This window comes from Leptinotarsa decemlineata, unplaced genomic scaffold (genome assembly GCF_025532065.1).
Source record: "Leptinotarsa decemlineata unplaced genomic scaffold, Ldec_3_MD MMD2_P_RNA_scaffold_9, whole genome shotgun sequence".
NCBI classification, from domain to species: Eukaryota; Metazoa; Arthropoda; class Insecta; order Coleoptera; family Chrysomelidae; genus Leptinotarsa; species Leptinotarsa decemlineata.
The window spans coordinates 18,106,977-18,123,820 of record NW_027412536.1 but is presented as its reverse complement, the minus strand read 5'-3'; the positions used below and the strand labels follow the sequence as shown (position 1 = coordinate 18,123,820).

The 16,844-nt window shown below is 45.9% G+C and overlaps 2 protein-coding genes across 2 annotated transcripts in view; both read right to left on the bottom strand.

The window, feature by feature from the left end:
• Positions 1 to 16,844, bottom strand: part of LOC141480569 (uncharacterized) — a 220,592-nt gene that overhangs the window by 53,394 nt on the left and 150,354 nt on the right. The window lies entirely within an intron of this gene.
• LOC141480428 (uncharacterized) lies at positions 6,878 to 12,886 on the bottom strand. Its single transcript, XM_074170364.1, has 6 exons — positions 12,681 to 12,886; positions 10,178 to 10,448; positions 8,863 to 10,108; positions 8,148 to 8,761; positions 7,318 to 7,743; positions 6,878 to 6,976 (listed from the first exon to the last, which is right to left on the bottom strand). The coding sequence occupies exons 1-6, from the start codon at positions 12,884 to 12,886 to the stop codon at positions 6,878 to 6,880; spliced, it is 2,862 nt and encodes a 953-aa protein (XP_074026465.1).

Here is a 16,844-nt window from a genome sequence, read left to right as displayed (position 1 = left end):
TAGCCCGATCTTTAGAGGTGTCTCCTTCAGCGACTTGAGCTGTCGCGCGTCGTGGAGACAATGCCTGCAGGTGTTCGGCCGTCGATGTTAGACGCGCGATATAGATTTCAAGATTTTAGCCATGTCCCCTCCCACGAACATTTCCAGCGTTTTAAAGCCTACTGGTTCGGCCCTGAGCAGAGAAAAATTCATGTGGTGAAAAGAAGTGGTTTGTTACTGTCGGAAGAAAATTATCAGAGAAAGAGAAGAGCAGCGTTAGATTGTTCCATACCCACTATGGAACATGATTTGTCGTGTTAGGTGTTGCGTCTTACCTGATCTTCTGCCTCATGGAGGGGATCCGTCCCCACGAAATCGCATGCCAAGTTGATAGATGCTCGTAGTGCCACCATCGAAATTGTTATCACTAGGGACTTGTCATAAATGCCAAGTTTCCTAAGAGCATTGACCGTGCATCTTGGTACTATTCCTCTTGCGCCAACGACGAAGGGAATTACCTCGACTGACCGGCCACCCATTTCTTCAAGTGCCGCTTCCTTCACCTCCTCATACTTGTTCCGCTTTACCTCCGCGATCGCTTTAAGTGAGGCACCATCCTCATAGCAGACTGCAACATCGACTATGAAGACCCTTTCCCGGTTTTTTATGACCAGGTCCGGTTTTCGCCTTTCCCCTGCGACCGTTTGGAGCGTGGGCTCGCACAATATCCTCGAGTCTGGATAACTCTTGGTGACTTCCGACTTCACAATGTTTTGAATTTCATTGTGTCGATGTATCACCCGGTCTTTCCAGCGAGGACATCTTTCTAAGACGTGGCTTAGGGATTCAGGCCTTAACCTGCAATGTCTGCATTCGATGGGCCCCTCATACCAAGCTCTCGCTAACGATGTTCGGTTTCCAAATGTGTTGGTCCGTAGACGAATTGCATTAATCCGCCTACTTTCCCTGAGTAAATCCCGGCGACTCAACCATTTGTGCGAGCAGATGTTATCCCGGTAATATAGAACGCCTACCCCTTGGGAGCTAAGACTCTTCCATTTGGTAAATTCCGCCTGGAGTAGTCGATCCCTTATGGCTTGACATTCCTTAATATTATCGGGTAGCTGGACTCTAAGGTTGCGGGCCGCCTTTACGGCGATATTTACCTGGTCTGGACTCTCGGCAATTCTCCTGACAACTTCGTCTTTCGATTCCGTCATCGAGATATGCCTTCTCAATACAGCAAGCTGTATTGTAGCCTCTAACCTTGGTAAACCCAGGCCCCCGTCTCGAGTGTACACGAAGTAGTTGGTAAGGCTGTCCGCTAGATGAAAAATCCTACGGATGATTTGGCGAATCTCATCATCCGCCTGTTTGAGTGCCGTTTTTGTTGGCACATCTAGGGACAACGCATACCTATACTTCGGATAGATGTACTTTTTGATCAACTCCAGTTTCTGCATAGGCTTTAAGGTTTTTACGCCCGCTGTCCTACTAATACAGTCAACTAGTCTCCGGAGAGAGTCGCCCCCGGAGATACTCCCTTTCCAGGGAGTAAAGTCAATACCAAGATATCGGAAACTCTTGTCGGGGACCGCGTATTCGACGTTCTCGCCTCTGATCTTAAGCTCGGGGTTTTCTATCGTCCAAGTCTTGCGTAGTGCTCTGATCTTAAACGAGCAGCACTTGGAGATGGAAAGGTTCATGCCTAGCGACTTGAAATAATCGACAGTTGTTAATATGTCGTCTTCGGCTTCTTTAACGGACTTGTTGACCAGAGTCAAGTCGTCCGCAAAGGCCAGAACAGAGACTTTCTTGTCGCCTATGGCAATTCCTTCCCCCCGATTATCGAGGAACGTCAGCAGCGGATCCACGACCGCATTAAACAGGAATGGAGACATCGGGTCTGCTTGTTTGACCCCACGTAGGAGTTCTAGGTCTACGTTCCCATCACAGCCTTTTATTACTGTTTTGCAGCCTTCATAACTGCGAGCGATGTAACTAGCTATGTAAGAAGGAACTCCCAGCCTAGTGACGTCCGGCACGATAGCCTCGTGAGGTACCGTATGGAAGGCTTTAGATATGTCCAATAATGAACATACCCCGCCTTCTTCCTTCTTCATAACTGCTAGCACTTTTTGCCGAATGGCCACGTTGTTAGCTGTACCCGCTTCGCTGGTAAAACCTTTTTGACGGTAGCTGAACTCTACGTGGTTCCTCAAGCTTTCGTCTATTGTTCCGGAGAACAATCGACTAATAACCGAGCCGATCGTTAGTGGTCGCCAGTTGGCTGTCAATAACGGATCCTTTCCACATTTAGGTATTAGCTCCGTCCGGTTTATTTTCCAGCTCTTTGGGTAGTAGCCTGCGGTAAGGCAGCAGTTAAACAGTAAGGTCATGATGATTTGGGCCTTCTCGGAGATATCCGACTTCTCCACCCTATCGGGTCCGGCAGCGGTCTTTGCTTTTAGCCTTTTGTATCTCGCACGGATTTTGGCGATCTCAATCGGCGGGATCACAGTCACTCCCCTCAGCGCATCAACTTTTTTCCCCCAACTGCCCGGGAACGTTGTTTGTTCCCTATTGCTCCAGAGAGTGCTGTAAAGCGACTCAATGTCCTCCGTTTTAGGTAGGGAGGTTCTAGGCTGTTCAAGGTCGTACAACTCATCCTTGACGATCAGATCCGCTAAACGCTTCATGTCTTTCTCGGAAAGGTGCTGCACTTTTTCAAAGTTGCGCTTTCTTCGGCTCGTCCTTCTATTGCTAGAAGCTCGTTTTCCCTCCTTTTGGTTCTTTCCAGGAATTTCCTGTCGTTCGGCAGGCTTTTCTCTGCTAGATCCGGATACTCCCTACCTTTTAGCTTGTTCTTCAACTTGTGGTAACTGCTGACCACCGAAGTGGCCAGTGTTCTCCGCCAAGTCACCTCGTCCTCTTCTCCGTCAGGAACTTCAGGCATCGGTCGGAATATTTTTAATATTCCGTTGTCGCAATTAGTGTTGTAAGTCTCATCCGGTATATTTGTCGAGTTCGAGTTATTGTCATCCTCTAAGTCAGAGTCAGACTCCGAGTCAGAGGTCGCCCATTCGTCACCAGTAAGTTCGTGAAGGATGGGCTCTCGTGGATTTTCCGCCTCTTCCCGCCTGACTTGTCTTCGCCGCAAATCAGATCTTTTAGAGCTGATTTGCTTATTGGTTTTGCCGGGAAAATGTGGCTCTAAGGCTTTATTAATATACCTTTCATCACTGTAGCGGACCTCCAGCTCCTCCAGTAGCCTGATCTCTTCTAGTGTCCAGCCGCCCTCAAGCACTTTTCTCGGCTTAGGAGCTCTAGGCTCAGCCGATTTAAGTCTAGCTTGGTTGCGGACTTCAGGGTGCTCGTGCCTCTCGTGAGTCGCGAGCCCCCTTTGGGCAGAGAAGATTCTTGGGCAACTGGCGCAGGGAAAATCCCCTTGTTCCACTGGGACTATTCCACTACAGTAGTGTTGGTGAATATTAACGCCTTGCCAGTTCTTGAATTCCTTAGTGCAGCCTCGGCATTTCCAGACAAATTTGCAGGTCGGGTGGTCGGTATCCATGTGCTGCTCTACTTGCTTGGCTGCCTGGAGGAGTTTAACTGCTTCAGACTGCCTGCATGTTATGCAGTCGTGTTGGCCCTCCACCGGGAATAGGAGAGTTATTCTCTCGTTGTTGTATGTGGGAGGTGCTGCGGGCATGGCCTCAGGTGTTTGGGCCACATCCCTGGGAGGATCACACTCGATGGTCAGCATATTGATGTTATTTGCCGACTGCGCCCCAACGATAAACGCGGACTTTTTCTCTCGAGCGTATCCATCACCATATGCACTAGTTTTCTGCTTGTATGGCTCTAGTTGTTTAGCCATTTCCACCGCCAACCAGCATCGCTGGCGATAGGTGCCGGATCTGGTGTTACTGGCGAGTTCAAGATTTCAAAGCGTGGCTCCTAGTTGCAAGGTGCCTTTACGCCACCTACCGTGTTAATGCATTTATATCATTTTCGGTTCTGGAGGTAATGATGGTCAAGTTTTCCTTTTTATCGTACTAACTTGCCATAGCAATTATAGAGGTTTATGCCGAAAGTTCGATTTTGCTTTACCTCTGCCCAGGATTTTAGGACTTTGTTCGGCATGCCTCTGGGTGCGCCTCACGGCTAGCACTCCTGCCACCGTCAATGTCCGTGCACATTTGAGTTCGAGATTGCCACGACGGGGCAAATAGTTGTTTCAACTAATGGCACTGTTCCCTATACCTTGTGGCAAGATATAGTTGGCCTTGCTCATGACGTCCCTTCCGTTTCTGCTACCTGCTCGTAGCGGGCTAATCGCAATTTGGTCGGGCTTCTCGAGCTTAGCACGGTCGTTGTTATTTTGCCGTTGGTATTGTCTATTCACTCTGCTTTGCGCGGCGAATATCCCCCTCACGATCCCCCGTTGGGGTACCATACGACACTGCCGGAGAGACTTTTGCGAGGAGGCAGTCGACGGCTCTCACCCGCCAACATACTCTTCCTAGCCACTTTCTTTGAAAGTTTTTAACGAAAAAAGCGGCCCGGCGTCTCAATTGAGACACCGAACCGCTCTCATCGCCGCCTTCTTTCGAAAGCTTTAACGCAAAAAGCGGCCCGGTGCTCTTTCGAGCATCCGAACCGCTTAAGCATCATCTGTCCCCAGCTCGAGTACTAGACTTTCCAAGGCAACCACATCGTCACTAATGAGATGACGACTCTATGGCTGCCTCTTCCGGAGAGTCATAGATACTCCAGGTACTAGTCTCTTCAAGACTACCACATCGTCACTAATGAGATGACGAATCCTGTGGCGGTCTTTTGTGAAGAGACATAGCTACCCCGGTACTCATGTCTGGGAAGTTTCCCTCCCACCGTTTAATGAGTGAACGTCGAGGGCTCGCACGAGCCACCTCTACCACACATCTTGTTCTATCAGTCGACGCCCTTTGCCCAGTTCTGGGGTCGGGTGGTTGGCTGGTAGTTTTTGGGTAGACGCCGTGTGGTCTGCACCGGTAGCTTTACCTGGGCTCTCCCTTACGAGTGTCCGGTTGCTTCCGCCGTCTACCCTTCTTGCCAGTTCTGCTTTGGCTACTATTTATTTGATTAACGCAAAAGCGGTCCGGTGCTCATGCAAGCAACCGAACCGCAACGCATCATCAATCCCGGTTTGTTAAGTCCTCACTTGTCGAGATGACCATATCGTCACTTTTGGGATGACGACCCCATGGCCACTCTTCGGAGGGCTTAATCTCCCCGGTACTCATATTTGGGGAGTTTCCTTCCCAGCAACTCCGGTATTCAAGTCCTCCTCTGTGAAGTGACCATATCGTCACTGAGTGACGGGGCCGTGTGGTCTGCACCGAAAGCTCTAACTAGATTCCCCCGTAAGAGAGTCTTGTTGCTTTCGCCGTTGTACCCTTCTTACCAGTTGCGGTGTTTCTGGTTTTTATTTGTCTATGACTTTACGACATATTCCTCTCTTTTGAGGGAATCTTTTGCTTGACTCCGGTTTTAGTTCTTATATGGTCGATTTATCAGATCTCCATCGCTAATCCGGAGTGCATGCTCTTCGGATCTTGAAGCAATTATGGTCAGGACGCCACTCCTGCCATCACCTTTCTTTTTGAGGGTATGCTGACTAGTTTTATTGGTGCCTTGCTTCTGCCCCGGTTTTCGGGATTTGGTGAGCATATCCCTTCAACGCTGACGTTAGCCTCTTCTAATCTGCAAGCAGAAGAGAGAGTTACCACGGAGTACCTCGGGAAGGTGCCAGTCGACTTGCCGAAAAGAGACTTTTGCTAGGTGATACCCATCCGCAACGGCCTCAGGGTCTCACTTCGCCACCTTCAGCTGAGGGTTCGTCCCCTCCGGGTACCTAGTCTTACACACCGGATTTCAGTGGAGTTTGCTCATTGGAGTTTCACTCGGTCGGAACCCGGATTAATACGCCTAATCCTTTGGAGTTATATCCTGGCCCTGAAGGCTTTTGCACGTACTCGGCTTGGTTACTCTGAAGCTGCTCCCCCGAACTACAGTGCCATCCCTCCCGACCTACGAGTAGTGGACTTTCCCGAACGCCCAACGTCACTGATGAGATGACGAGGCATCCTTCAGAAATTCCCATGTACCCCCAGGGTACTTTCTTCCTAGAGTCATAGTTACTCCCGTGAATTTCTTCACGTTGACATTCAGAGCACTGGGCAGAAATCACATTGCGTCATCACCCGCTGGAACCATCGCAATGCTTTGTTTTAATTAGACAGTCGGATGCCCCCGGTGGCCGAATAGGACACCCGGGTCTCCCTTGCGGGCGACACCGGGGCCTCGCAGCAAGACGGTTCCGCGGGTCACTAATTAGATGACGAGACATTTGGCTATTCAAAATATTTATTCAATATAAATACATGTACTCGTTATTATGGGTTCCCAACAGTTTACAATAATATGAAAGTGAACAAGATGAGCCACTGCGCCACAATCAACTTGTGATAGAAAAAAGTATACATAAGTAGTCGAGTAGTAGGAAGTATATAATATAAACCGTTACTCCAATAGAGGAATAGGCGACAAAAGGGTCTAGATGTTAGAATAATAACACATAGGACAGGTTAACATGGTTAAAATATTGAAATATATGGGTTGATGTCGCATCGAGTGAAGTGGAAATGCCACCACAGCTGAATACGTGGGGGGGGGGGCGGCCATCCATGGGACATTCGACGGGTCGCACTACGCATTCGCGCAATTTTCACTATCGGCGTTGATTACGCCACACCTTTTTGTCAAATTCGGCATGAATGGTCGAGATCCACTTCAGCACCGAGTGTACGCTAGCTAGACATCAGGCCTCTTGAGAACTGGAGCGACTCTTCTACTATGTTGTTCGAACGAGGCACACCCTGCCTGCTCCCAATATAACTGGGTGTATGGCGATCTCTTTGTCAGGCCACCTTTTCCTGGCGGCCCACAGGAGCTTAGGAATGTCGTTGATTCATTCATGAGCGTCAATAATTAGATGACGAGGCATTTGGCTAGTGTCATCTACGGGGATGAGGCCATCGCCTAGCCCGATCTTCAGAGGTGTCTCCTTCAGCGACTCTAGCTGTCGCGCGTCGTGGAGACAATGCCTGTAGATGTTTGGCCGTCGATGTTAGACGCGCGATGTAAGAATTCAAGATTGTTGCCATGCCTCTTCCCACAAACATTTCCAGCGTTTTACAGCCTACTATTACGGCCTTGGACTGAGAAAATTTATGTGGAGAAAAGAAGTGATTTGTACTGTCGGAAGATAACTAGCAGAGAACAGGAATTTACCTGTTCTTCTGCCTCTTGAAGATGATCCGTCTCCACGGATTCGCAAGCCAAGCTGATAGATGCTCGCAGTGCCACCATCTGAATTGTCATCATTAGGGACCTGTCATAAATGCCAAGTTTCCTAAGTGCATTGACCGTAAATATTGGTACTATTCCTCTTGCGCCAACGGCGAAGGGAATTATCTCGACTGACCGGCCACCCATCTCTCCAAGTGCCGCTTCCTTCACCTCCTCATACTTGGTTCGCTTTACCTCCGTGATCGCTTTAAGTGAGGCTCCATCCTCATAGCAGACTGCAACATCGACTATGAAGACCCTTTCCCGTTTTTTTATGACCAGATCCGGTTTTCGCCTTTCCCCTGCGACCGTTTGGAGCGTGGGCTCGCACAATATCCTCGATTCTGGATAACTCTTGGTGATTTCCGACTCCACAATGTTTTGAATTTCATTGTGTCGATGTATCACCCGGTCTTTCCAGCGAGGACATCCTCCTAAGACGTGGCTTAGGGATTCAGGCCTTAACCTGCAATGTCTACATTCAGTGGGCCCCTCATACCCAGCTCTCGCCAACGATGTTCGGTTTCCAAATGTGTTGGTCCGTGGACGAATTGCATTAATCCGCCTACTTTCCCTGAGTAAATCTCGGCGACTCAACCATTTGTGCGAGCAGATGTTATCCCGGTAATATAGAACGCCTACCCCTTCGGAGCTAAGACTCTTCCATTTGGTAAATTCCGCCTAGAGTAGTCGATCCCTTATGGCTTGATATTCCTTAATATTATCGGGTAGCTGGACTCTAGGTTGCGGGCCGCCTTTACGGCGATATTTACCTGGTCTGGACTCTCGGCAATTCTCCTGACAACTTCATCTTTCGACTCCGTCATCGAGATATGCCTTCTCAATACAGCAAGCTGTATTGTAGTCTCTAACCTTGGTAAACCCAGGCCGCCGTCTCTAGTTCGAGTATAAACGAAGTAATCGGTAAGGCTGTCCGCTAGATGAAAGATCCTACGGATGATTTGACGAATCTCATCATCCGCCGCCATCGATTGAAGGTATTTCTTGATTAACTCTAGTTTCTGCATAAGCTTTAAGGTTTTTACGCCCGCTGTCCTACTAATACAGTCAACTAGTCTTCGGAGAGAGTCGCCCCCGGAGATACTCCCTTTCCAGGGAGTAAAGTCAATACCAAGATATCGGTTACCCTTGTCGGGACCCGCATATTCAACGTTCACGCCTCTGATCTTAAGCTCGGGGTTTTCTATCGTCCAAGTCTTGCGCAATGCTCTGATCTTAAACGAGCAGCACTTGGAGATGGAAAGGTTCATGCCTAGCGACTTGAAATAATCGACAGTTGTTAGTATGTCGTCTTCGGTTCCTTTGACGGACTTGTTGACCAGAGTCAAGTCGTCCGCAAAAGCCAGAACAGAGACGTCCTTGTCGCCTATGGCAATTCCATCCCCCGATTATCGAGGAACGTCAGCAGCGGATCCACGACCGCATTGAACAGGAATGGAGACATCGGGTCTCCTTGTCTGACCCCACGTAGGAGTTCTAGATCTACGTTCCCATCACAGCCTTTTATTACTGTTTTGCAGCCTTCATAATTGCGAGCGATGTAACTAGCTATGTAAGAAGGAACTCCCAGCCTAGTGCCGGCCGGCACGATAGCCTCGTGAGGTACCGTATCGAAGGCTTTAGATATGTCCAATAATGAACATACCCCGCCTTCTTCCTTTTTCATAACTGCTAGTACTTTTTGCAGGATGACCACGTTGTTAGCTGTACCGGCTTCGCTGGTAAAACCTTTCTGACGGTAGCTGAACTCTACGTGGTTCCTCAAGCTTTCGTCTGTTGTTCCGGAGAACAATCCACTAATAACTGAACTGATCGTTATTGGTTGCCAGTTGGCTATCAACAACGGATCCTTTCCACATTTAGGTATAAGCGCCGTCTGGTTTATTTTCCAGCTCTTTGGGTAGTAGCCTGCGGCAAGGCAGCCATTAAACTGTAAGGTCATTATGGTTAAGGCCTTTTCAGAGATGTCCGACTTCTCCACCCCATCGGGCCCAGCAGCGGTCTTTGCTTTTAGCCTTCTGTATCTCGCACGGATTTTGGCAATCTCAATCGGCGGGATCACAGTGACTCCCCTCAGCGCATCAAGTTTTCTTCCCCAACTGCCCGTGAACGTTGTTTGTTCCCTATTACTCCAAAGAGTGCTGTAAAGCGACTCAATGTCCTCCGTTTTAGGTAGGGAGGTTCTAGGCTGTTCGAGGTCGTACAACTCATCCTTGACGATCGGATCCGCTAGACGCTTCATGTCTTTCTCGGCAAGGTGCCGTACTCTTTCAAAGTTGCGCTTTCTTCGGCTCGTCCTTCTATTGCTAAAAGCTCGTTTTCCCTCCTTTTGGTTCTTTCCAGGAATTCCCTGCCGTTCGGCAGGCTTTTCTCTGGTCATGAGGTCAGTCAGTTTTTCAGCTGCCTGCTCGAGGCTTTCCGAACAAGTTTCAGGTATGCGGGCTGGGTCCCTCACTATGCTTTCTGCGATTGATACCAATCGCAGCGCTAGATCCGGATACTCCTTTCCTTTCAGCTTGTTCTTCAACTTGTGGTAACTGCTGACCACCGAAGTGGCCAGTGTTCTCCGCCAAGTCACCTCATCCTCTTCTCCGTCAAGAACTTCAGGAACCGGTCGGAATATTTTCAATATCCCGTTGTCAAATTTAGTGTTGAATGTCTCATCTGGATTGTTTGTCGAGTTCGAGTCGTTTTCCTCTGAACCAGAGTCAGACTCCGAGTCAGAGATTGCCCATTCGTCACCCGTAAGTTCGTGAAAGGTGGGCTCTCGTGGATTTTATGCCTCTGCCCGCCTGACTTGTCTGCGCCGCAAATCAGATCGTTTAGAGCTGATTTGCTTATTGGTTTTGCCGGGAAAGTGTGGCTCTAAGGCTTTATTAATAAACCTTTCATCACTGTAGCGGACCTCCAGCTCCTCCAGTAGCCTGATCTCTTCTAGTGTCCAGCCGCCCTCAAGCACTTTTCTCGGCTTAGGAGCTCTAGGCTCAGCCGATTTAAGTCTAGCTTGGTTGCGGACTTCAGGGTGCTCGTGCCCCTCATGAGTCGCGAGCCCCCTTTGGGCAGGGAAGATTCTTGGGCAACTGGCGCAGGGCAAATCCCCTTATTCCACTGGGACTATTCCATTACAGTAGTGTTGATGGATATTAACGCCTTGCCAGTTCTTAAATTCCTTGTTGCAGCCTCGGCATTTCCAGACAAATTTACAGGTCGGGTGGTCGGTATCCATGTGCTGCTCTACTTGCTTGGCTGTCTGGAGGAACTTAATTCCTGCAGGTGTTTGGGATGTGGCCCAAACACCTGAGGCCATGCCCACAGCACCTCCCACACATAACAACGAGAGAATAACTCTCCTATTCCCGGTGGAGGGCCAACACGACTGCATAACATGCAGGCAGTCTGAAGGAATTAAGTTCCTCCAGACAGCCAAGCAAGTACAGCAGCACATGGATACCGACCACCTGACCTGTAAATTTGTCTGGAAATGCCGAGGCTGCAACAAGGAATTTAAGAACTGGAATAGTCCCAGTGGAACAAGGGGATTTTCCCTGCGCCAGTTGCCCAAGAATCTTCCCTGCCCAAAGGGGGCTCGCGACTCATGAGAGGCACCAGCACCCTGAAGTCCGCAACCAAGCTAGACTTAAATCGGCTGAGCCTAGAGCTCCTTAGCCGAGAAAAGTGCTTGAGGGCGGCTGGACACTAGAAGAGAGGAGGAGGAGCTGGAGGTCCGCTACAGTGATGAAAGGTTTATTAATAAAGCCTTAGAGCCACACTTTCCATCTTTCTTACGTCAGGAGTGGATCCGCCAGCCCGCGGGCTGGACTGTCGGACAGATTCATTGTTTCCTCGATTTCGTCGAGGTTTTCTTGGCGCCCTGCGGCTAAAGGAGGGAGATTATGCTCGATAAGATATTGGTCCCTCCTTGCTTTATATTTTATATCAGCTCTTTTATGCCTAAGTTGTGTATTGGACTTTGTAGGTATGTAGGGCCCCATGTTAAAAGCAATAAGCCTGTCGCCATAGAACCTCACTTCGCACTCCAGCATAGTGCGAATTTCATCCTCGGTAAAGACCTGGTTATGCCTTGGCCGAGGAGGCTGATAGTATGAGGCACTAGCGATTCTCGCTTCATTTCTGGCGTCAGGATTCCTGTGCCGTATATGTTGGGAGAGTCCCATGTCTGTCGCGAAGACCGAATTGCAAATGCCACACCGCTGCCCGTCGGCTACAATCGGCTTCGGCCCGGTGCATTTAGGTAGATGGCACCGGCTGGCGTGTCTGTTTTTGTATAGTTTACGGCATTTTGTGCATATAAATTTTATTTCTCTGTCGGGGTGCCAATCCCGACAGTGCCGTTCTTCTTCCGCCAGAGACAATGACAGGAGGTTCCTGCCCGCGAGGAGACATAAGGTGCAGGACCTTTCTGTGTAGTTCTGGGCTACCGGTATTGGATAGCCCATACTCTCCCATATTTCTCTTAATAACCTATCCATCTCCAGCTCATGTCCATTTTCGGGGTCGTTGTCGTCATCGGGTTGCTCCCCCTGTCTTACGTGTGCTGGGAGGGGAGCGGAGCCAGCACACGCATCCGAGGCTACTAAATTATCATTTGGAGCCGGAGATTTTCACTAGGGGGCTTGCTAGGCCCCCTAGCTCTTTTCCTTTCCACTCTAGTCTCCAGTGTCGTCTTGGAGGCCCCCCTAGGAAAGGACTCAGAGCCTTTTCCCGAGTGGCACTGCTCAAGCAGGGGGTAGAGGTTTTAAGCCACCCCTGGGGGCCCATCAGCTACCAGTATGCCGCAATTGCCATGACCTTTTGCGGACCCGTCCAAAATGCCATCCGGCCAAGGAGGCTGAGTGACAGGCTGGTTCATAAGGGAGTCATAGTTACTTCCGCGCTTGCTTGAATTTCTTCATGTTGACATTCAGAGCACTGGGCAGAAATCACATTGCGTCATCACCCGCTGGGGCCACCGCAATTCTTTGTTTTAATTAGACAGTCGTATTCTCCCGGTGGCCGAGTAGGACACCCGGGCCTCCCTTGCGGGCGACACCGGGGCCTCGCAGCAAGACGGTTCCGCGGGAGGCCAAGGCACGGGACCGAACTCAGATCCGTATTCAATGCTGTGAATCGATTACACTTTACCTCGCACAGGCCCGGCACGTCAGCCGCGACCCACTTCCTCGCCAAGCCCGACACGGTTCGATTCTCAGAGCTGATCCTTATGCTGAAGTTACGACCAGTTGATCCGCGCCGCCTTCGCCAGGTTACTTAGACGGATTTCCAACCTGGATCCGGCGGCGAGACCTCGCATTGTTGGGCCGGGGTTGTTCCAAAACTTCAACCCAGCTTTTAGGGCTGTTGAACTTAGGAGCCGCTCTAACCTCGGTATTCTTAGTCCTCCGTCTTTCTTGCTGACGTAGAGCAAACCATTTGTCGTACTATTCGGCAAGTGGAGAGTACTTTTTATCACTACTCGTAGCTCCTGGTCCATCGCTCTAATCTCTTTTTTTTTTGGAATGTTTTATTTTTTTTTTTATAAACATGAAGAGGTAGACAACCATAATCTATTTTCCAAAAATAATTCTTGTCCTTCAATTTTAAAAATATAAATGTCACTGAAATATAAGAGTTGTTGAATTGGTGCAACCAACATAAAAGAGATGATTGACATTGAATGATGATAACAACGAGGATAAGTGGGTTGAAGTATATATGAAATGAAAATAATCAATTTTTTTTAATATCAAAAGTTTTGTCTGAAGGGAATTATGCGAGATGATCCACCATGTGTGTATTATGTAAAGGTGAAATATATATGAAGTTATGATGAACATGATTATTATTTTTTATTCATGTGGTAACTATATTTGTTACCGTGTTATAAAGGAATTATGATTACCTGTGAGTTCGTGTGAGGTGAAGAATATATGTATGAAGTTATGATGAATGAATGAGTCATTAATAATTTCGTCTTGCTCATAAGGGAGTTATGGAAGATGATCCAGTGGGATGAGTAATTGCGTATCAGAATCGAGTTGTTCGTTAGAAATCATGTGATAAATGTCGAAGGATATCCCCATAGATTTTGATATAACAAAACAAGGTGAGAAATTAAAAATAACAATAGTGCTTTTAATGAAGTTGCACTAATTGGATGTTGGAGAATATATTTTGTGATGGTGAATATTCATTCAAAAAGAGAAATATTGGAGGTCACTTTGAAAGTTAAATTATTCCGAAAATAAATTATTGCTAAGCTCAGTGATCGTTTCGTTTAGGTTATTATTAAAGATAAGTTATTTTTTCACTCAAGGTATTTATAGCAAGATAGAAACAAAAAGGGGGTATATAATTTGGATATATGTAGATTATATAGATCCATCACATGTATAAGTGGATTTATAAAAAGTAAGGGATGCTGATTAAACGTATGTTAAAATGTAGTATTTAAATTGTAATGATAGCTGAAGAATATTATGTAAAACTAAATTCGCAAGAATAATTTCTTGCGTTAATGTAATGAAACAAATAATTGAGTAAACTACGTTGTTGTTATATATACAAGAATTATAAGTTGTTATTAGTACTTACTGCAAAAAAATTTATGTTTCATGTAACCTTGGTCATCACGGAGGCACTAATATGAAGAGGAGAGACGGCACACTATCAGAGTTGATCCAAGTAGTAACCACCATGCAAAAAAATCATTCCCAAGGTCTTAAGAAAGCACTCCACAAGAAAGCTACACTTCCCCTACCTGAAAATGTTTCCATTGCTACAACTGGACACCAGACCTAAGCCATAGACCGACTCGGATGCTGAGATGTACGTACCTGGTCCAAACACAATTAGTTCGGACAAGGTAAAGTTACCGTCACAATGACTGCAAACTATCACCAGAACGTTGGAAAACTAGTCAAATCGAAGTAACAATTACCACACTTCGACGAACAATCCCAAAATAGAGTCTGGCCCCGATTCAGCAAATTTCATCCAGGAATTTGGGCTTCGAATTACGAGTTATAAACAACGTAAGCTGTTAGCCATAACCAGCCAATTTGTAAATAATCAAATTAGGCGAGAAGTGAAGTTACCGTTCCAATCATCATTTCAACCAACGTTGCACTAGGCGAACAACCCGTTGTCATAAATCCGGAATGTAGATGTAGTTGCCACTTCAACCACCGTCGCATCAGATAAACTAAGCCGAGCAAGCAATCAGCATCGACAGTCGAACAATAATTCATTGGTCCAAGGTCAACCAGGCAGTCCACCCATACAACACTGGATGGGGTGCCGTAGTATCATTTTCGTTTGCTATGTTGATGACACTGCAGCTCACGGAATATTCAACCAAGAGGGCGTTACGACCTTAGTGGAATGTAGCTGTGGCAGACTTCCCAGACAGAACTGAAGTGAACAGTGCCGAACTCAGTTTTTGGTGCCACGTGAGAACTCCATGACCGAAACTTTCAATTTCATGAATTATTTTGTTCTGTTTTGAATGATCAGCTTTTTTCAAAACCCAAATGATTGTGCCTTATTTATGAAGCTGGAGGCCAGCTTTTCTAAGTGGGGGGAGATGTGTCAAGTATGAAAAAATATTTTTTGAATTTAATATAATTTCTCATTTTCAAATGAATAATTCAGTCATTCTATTCCATTCATTCATCGCATATCACATTTATCATAACATTGAATTTCTGATTTCAATGTTTGTTACAAAATCAGGTTTTCTTTCCCGATTATTGCGATAAATTTAAATCGTCGTTGATAATCGTCGATTCAGCAATCGTCAGCGTAATTATTCCTGATGAAAGAATATTTTTTCTTATAAATTGGAGTTGGAGTACTGCTTTTCAAATTGATGCTTTTGGTTACCAGTTTTTGTTGAAGTTACTCACTCCAGAAATGACTTGACACACTCGTCCTAAAAATGCAAGTAATGATTTCGATTTATATATTTTATTATGAACCAGTTAGTCCAAAAGTGTTTTTAAAGATTAGTATTTAATTTAGAAGCATTTTAATCACTTGTTTGTATTTTTTACTGATTTTGTTGTGCTTTGTTTAAATGTTCCATTCACTTCAATATGTAATAAACCAGTCGAAATTCACTTCACTTATTCAATCCCGAATACCAAGGTAATGTTATAACACAAAATAAAACTAATCCTACCGCTGCCAAGCTAAATAGTACATTTTGGTTTTCAAAAAACACTTCATTGTGAGATTTTTTCACTAAACAGTTTTACAAAAACGCAACATGTGTTTCGCTTTTCAATAGCTTATTCAGAGAGTAAAGACACGCTTGAAGAAGCTGTTGTATAGAGAAATACGTGTTGCGGTTTTGTAAAACTGTTTAGTGAAAAAATCTCACAATGAAGTGTTTTTTAAAAACATTTTGGTTTTTATTTGTCTCGTATTGATTCCACTCTGAAATTTCGTTTAACTGGAGAAGTTCAGTGTTTCTTGAAAGTATTTTTGTTAAAACGTTCGAATCTTCTAAGTATATTAAAAAAAACTTCTTGAGGAGAAATCACATCTTGAATAAAATATAGAGTGAATATTACTGGAGTTTTTTCCCAACACCAAACCGTTATTTCAACACCTCGACACGTGTTTCGATCACCAAGTGATCATCTTCAAGAGGAAGATCAAACTATGCATACTTACAAAGTTATCCTTATTTATACCATAGATACCTGTTTTACGTACCTGCCTCTTGAGTGTCTTGATTTAATTTTACAATTTTCCTTATCTACTTGTCTCAAATTAATTTATACATAACGACACATTGTGAAATTCATCCATAAGGACACTTTGTAAAATTTATTTAAGACAAGTAAATAAGGCAAATTGTGAAAATTGATTTAAGACACTCAATACCTAGAACAGGTATCTGTGGTATAAATGAGGATAGCTTTGTAAGTATGCTCAGTTTGATTTTCCTTTGAAGATGATCACTTGGTGATCGAAACACGTGTCGAGGTGTTAAAAGAACGGTTTGGTGTTGGGAAAAAACTCCAGTATGTTGCGATTGAAGAACGCAAATCAAAAATAACGTACCAGGGTTTAGTTCATTTATTGTAAATTGTTCCAAATATAATCACGATTAGAGGATATCAAACAAGCGGTAGAGAAGTTCAATCAGTTTCAAACTAAAAGATTTTGGATGAAATGGAATTGAACAATTCAGAGCGTTGAAACATGCAAGGATACATTTTGTGAAATTATCGAAAAGGCACACTTGAACATTGAAAGAATAACTGATATGAAATATAAATTCGAATGTAAAAGATATATGACAAATGGGATCAGTTTTTAGTATAAGTAAGCAAAATTCAATTGAAGAAGCTGCCGAGGTCGGAAGCAAACTATGATGATGCCTGAAGCTTATGATTGCTGAAATATCGTCCATTGTTACAGACGTTTGAGTCAATTCACGA